At 29.4% G+C, this 5,635-nt stretch overlaps 1 protein-coding gene across 3 annotated transcripts in view; it reads right to left on the bottom strand.

Moving 5' to 3' along the window:
* Positions 1 to 1,819: 1,819 nt before the first annotated feature.
* LOC106467234 (40S ribosomal protein S16) overlaps positions 1,820 to 5,635 on the bottom strand; it is a 30,648-nt gene continuing 26,832 nt past the window's right edge. For 2 of the 3 annotated variants that reach the window (XM_013927563.2, XM_022395370.1), the window contains 2 exons: positions 2,889 to 2,936; positions 1,820 to 2,039 (listed from right to left, as the gene is read on the bottom strand). In XM_013927563.2, coding sequence (XP_013783017.1) covers positions 1,894 to 2,039; positions 2,889 to 2,936 — 194 coding nt within the window. In that variant the 3' untranslated portion in view covers positions 1,820 to 1,893. The remainder of the gene's footprint in view (positions 2,040 to 2,888; positions 2,937 to 5,635) is intronic. The other variant, XR_002612381.1, reaches the window with a different exon arrangement.

The raw sequence follows: 5,635 nt of genomic DNA, 5'->3' as shown, positions 1-5,635 counted from the left end.
AAAGTAGTAGTATCTAGATAGTTTAGTAATACTAACTTACGGTCGTTGTACTATAGTACTACTACGTACGTACGTCGTGTTATCTTGTATATATATATATATACTATATATATATATATATATATATATATATGTATATATATACAGCTAATCACACTGGAAAGCCACAAACTGGCATCATTTTTTACACGTTGATGATATAATAGTTGCAAATCAATGTTTTACAAAATATTGTGAAAAACAAACACCCATCCCCCAATCCTTTAAACACAAAAAATAACCCACAACAGTGAATATTAACAATGTATAAAAATAAGTTCCAGGTTTTCCATTATTTTCTTTTTCTTCCCTTTCCAGCATGTTATTTTAAATTGCCAAATATTATATTTGTGAAAGACAAATTTCTTAATTTTTCAACCATCCTTGAGACTGAGATTATTCTTTGCATACACTGTATAAAGACCCTTTGTTTAAGTTTACATGTGTGGTAACTGCCAAGCTGGCCACTTAGAGGTTTTCTTTCAGAAGCAGAAAAAAGCTAATCCCAGTGACTTTGTAGCCAGCTTTTTTTTTTTTTACAGAAAAACAGCTTAAAAGCTTGAAAACTGGCCATTCTGAAACAGAAATACTAATTTAAGTCTAAGAATAAAATACAGCAAGATTATTTCAACTAATCTTTAAGATCTCTCACATGCCATGTGTGTATAAATACTTTCTTATATATTTTTCTTGTATTTTTAGAATTTATTTAACATGAAATTGGTAATCCTAGTTTTCATTTCTAGTTCAGTATTATGATCAAATGTATTTATCTCGAAATGTACTCAACTTTTTCATCTTATGAGATCATTCTATTTTTTACTAAGATAATTCAGTTTTTACAATAATTTTGCAAGGCAACGTGTATAATTAAGAATAAATGTAGATTTCCACCTTGTTCTCTTTGATTGTGATATGCAAGAAAGTCTGAGTAAAAACTGAGAAAAAGAGCAAACAAACTTCACAAGAATTCATGAAAACAGCTATTGTAAAATGTGCTAAAATTACACAGACAATATTTCTACACAACCTTCACTGTTAAAGCTAGTGTTAAAGTATCCTTTAGCCAATATACATTCCACATAAATTACTCAAATTAATAAAAACTTTAAACTCCAGTAACTTGGTACTTAATAACACGCAAGATAATAATACATTATTTTATAACAATACAAATAAAAAATGTGTTACTATATCACTCCTCTTGAATGCAGTCTACTCTGACTGAAAATAAGCACAAACATTTATACAACCTTTTGTGTGTATTAGTTATATGTCATTGTAATATGTAATTATATTTTTATAGTTTCAAATTGTGCAAAGTCCATACCAATGCAAATATAACAGTTAAACTTGTATTTTGTGATGCCTACAGAGTGAAACATTGATCAAAGTTCATAGATTTGTTATTTTACAGCAATATAGTAGTTTACTTGAGTAAGTAAACACATTATGCCAATATAACAGGCAGGCAAACAATGATTTAAGCATAAGGAAAAGTTTTACTGATGGTGGAACATACAACATGATTCAACAGAACATTGGTTTGTCTTCTTCAGAAGAAGACAGACCAATGTTCTGTTGAAATAAGTTGTATGTTCCACCATCAATAATCGTTGTTTGTCTATCTATTATACTAGTGTTTGAATTTTATCAACATTAATAGATATATGTTTCACCTCTTAAAGGGTATGATAAATATACAGAATGAATTTTCATTCCTTCTTTGTGCTCAGTCTACATCTTCATGAAGCTACTTAAAAAAATTTCAAGAATAAGCTCCCACTGTTAGCAAATGTTTATTAAGGCTCGACTGAAGTTACAAATATACCTTAAGATAATAAACATTTGATTTTATCGGTAAGATTTCTGGTAACGAGCCCTGGCTCCTGGTCCACCGAACTTCTTTGGCTCACAACGACGTGGATCAGCCACTAATAAAGTTCTGTCATACTGGATCAGAATGTCTTTAATCTCTTTCTTTGAAGCTTCATCAACATCTGCCCAAAAGTCAAACAACTTAATGAGTAAGTCATGAATTATAAATGTATTGCTTACAGTTAGATTTTTTTACACAAATATAACTAAAACTTTCCAATTTTACTGGTCACCTTTCTAAGAGTTCATATTTATAAACAATTTTAAAAGAATGGGAAATCACCAATAATAACAATAGTAATAAAATGTAATAATATGTTAACAGGTTTTCACTAGAATATATTTTACAAGCAAATAAATTATAACTATAAAACTTATAAAAGTGAAATTTATTATAAAACAGCAAAACCATAACAAATCAACCTGTGAACTGTTTGCAACCACACAATTTGGGAGTGTTTGCAGCAATAATAAGGCTCATAAATACAAGTTTTTCAAATGCAAGAAGGTTCATCTTTCACTGTTAATACAGCTCTACAGTGTTACTGCATGTGGTTTATAAGTCACTAAACAATTTCTGCAAAACGTTCCCCATACTCTCATCATTGCATTTCTCAGGTGATCTAAGGCCTGTTGTTAGTAAGTCACACATGGAACTCATTCCTAACAATGGCCACACATTTATTCTAAGAGATGGGTAAAATGCTCACAATAATGACACCACTGAAAGGCCAAACAACTACTTTCAGGACATCATTCGGTAACAAACACCATTTGTAATAACAGTTAATTTTACTTTCATTAATAGTTAGTCACAATTTAATTACTGGTAAATTATAAGTCAATGAAGTTTTTATACCTGGTTGTTCTTGTCCGGTACAGTTAAACTTAAACGTGACATTCATCAAAAGTTCAATAAAAAAAAAATAATTATTATATATTTACACATGTATCATTGGAACAATACTTACATTTCTGATAATACGCAACAAGGGCTTTAGAGATGGCTTGTCTTATTGCTGTAAAAGTAAAATTCACAATTAGATTTTTTAAACACTATAAATACTACAACTTACTATTTTCACTGGAGGCTGATATGTGATTAATCTGCAAAAAAAAATTAGACAGAAAATATTAATTGATACCAGCACACTTTTGGTTTTAACTCTTTTCTGCCCACAAACATTTCATTTTAGAAATTCCTCCTGAAGTATCTTCAAACTCCAACTATCATTCTGAACATTTTTATTGGATTTTTCTCATCTGACAGCCTTTTTATGATTTGTTTAACTCTTTCAGCCCGGGCTCAGTCCCTGGGACCAACCTTGTAAACATTTTGTGCTTGTTATAGTTTTCATGCTACAACTTTTAAATTAGTAAGCACATGTTAAAGAAATATGGCAAGTTATCAGTAAACATTACAATGCTTTCATATGCAAAATATCAATTCTTTTTGTATTAAGTATTAATGTTTGTAAAGCAATGTTTTTTTCTTTTCGCATGTTGCCTGTCCAACATGCAAAGTAATTTCATTTTAAGATTAATAATACTTTTATGCATCAGAAAATTTTCTAATTTCACATGCCAAATTTTTAGTGTCCAGATAGTTGTCAAACGTTTCTTAAGAAAAAACTTTATATTTTATTTTTTATATTCACTAACGAATCACTGTATGGGTTCAGTAGATTTGACCATCTGGTAACCACCATAAAAAATTAGGAAATATATACAAATTATGCCTCTTTCTTTTCTAGAATGACAACAAATTATAATACAACTAAGTAGCTTAAATCTCATAACATTATACATATTTATTATTTTTGTTGACCTGGCTAACAATCCAGAAGTTACAATGATGCAGCACATGTGCTCTCATGTTACCATATCCAATAATATAAAACTGACCATTAATCTTTACAAAGTGACCCATCTTGACTGTGTTTTAGTAGACTAGTATTTTGTAAAATACAATCACATTTCAATTATTATACATTATATAGATTATTACTATTTAGAAATAAGTTCTTAAACTTATTTTTCTTTAAACATAGAACAGTAAGTAAAGAAGTCAAGCAAACAATTATCTTTTCTAGTTATGCCCTTTGCACTCGGTAGCTAAGCCTTCAGTAACTAAGATTTATTTCAGTCTAAAAAAAAAATTATGAGCTGACTAAAGACATACCTTACCTCAATTGGCATACCAACACTTTACAATGGCTGAGAGAGCCACTAGGGGGACATTCTGAGCTTTCAATTGGTTATTCACATGTCATATATTGAAGTAAGTATATATAAGGGAATATTTCCAAAAAAGGAAAGATGTGAGTGGGGCCAACTGTGTTTCATTCATTGCATGAGTGGTATCTCAGCAAATAGAAAAGATAGGAGGTTCTTATTATACATTCTAGCTTGTCAATATCTGTAATTTCAGTTTCTAATTTGTATGAAACTACAGACTTAGTATTTTAACATCACAAAAACAAAAATCTAACTTGAACCAGTGCTGCATTCAACTTACCACATAAAACACAAAATTTGATGTTTAACTGTGTTTTTAATATTTACTTTTAAGTTATAATGTACAATACTAAAATTTGAATTATAATCTAAAGTTTGATACCAAACTTATTGACATAAATTCATGAAATATTATATACAGTGAACTATATCTATAACGAAAATAACAAAAAAGTTGTTAAAGGTATTGCTGTTTGTGCTAAACCTAACTGGCTGTTAACCCTTTCCACATGGGGCACAGGTGAAAGGCCATGTCACCACATTTGTTGACTCACATTCAAAATTCTATTGAACCACTATTTTATGAATTTTTGTCAATAAGTTTGGTGTTAAACTGTAGATTATAATTAAAATTTTAGAACTATACATTACTCAATTTCTTAATTTAAAAGTAAATATTATAAAAACACAGATAAATATCGATTTTGTGTGTCACGTGGTATGTTGAATGCAGCACTTGTTCAAATTGATGATTGTGAAGTCAAAATACTAAGTCTATAGTTTCGTACAAATTAGAAACTCGTATTACAGATACTGACAAGCTGGAATATATAACAAGGTCTTATCTTTTCTATTTGCTGAGATATCATTTATTTAATGAATCAAACACCCCATCCACCTCTTTTCATTTTTGGAAATGCTCCCTTATATATATGACATGAATAACCAATCGGAAGCTCAGAATGTCTCCCTAATGGCTTTCTCAGCCATTTTAAATTCTTAGGATGCCATTTATTTCTTTTGAACCAAAATTTCAAGGAGGTAGGGTGTCTTTAGTTTCCTAGTTTTAGACTAAAATACATCTTAGTTATTAAGCCTGATAAATTATAGTAGTAATCATGTAGTAATTAATGATTTCTTAGTTATTCAACTGTATATATAGAACCTAAAATTTTTGGTTTGTTTCATATGCTCCACGTGCAATATTTATAAAGGCTTAGGAACCTACATCAAACGGAAACCAAGTACAAAGGTCGTAACTAGAAGAGATAATTGTTTGCTTTACTTCTTTATTTACTGTTCTATGTTTTAAGAAAAAATATGTTTAAGAACTTATTTCAAAATAGCAATAATCTATATACATATATAATGCGAGATTGGTCAAATCTACCAAACTCGTACAGAGATTAATTACCAAAAATAACAGATAAAAAATAAAGTTTTCTCTTAAGAAATAATTGATAACTATCTGGACATTATA

Source organism: Limulus polyphemus, unplaced genomic scaffold (genome assembly GCF_000517525.1).
Source record: "Limulus polyphemus unplaced genomic scaffold, Limulus_polyphemus-2.1.2 Scaffold2537, whole genome shotgun sequence".
NCBI classification, from domain to species: Eukaryota; Metazoa; Arthropoda; class Merostomata; order Xiphosura; family Limulidae; genus Limulus; species Limulus polyphemus.
The sequence above is the reverse complement of the archived record's forward strand: the minus strand, read 5'-3'. Positions and strand labels throughout refer to the sequence as shown.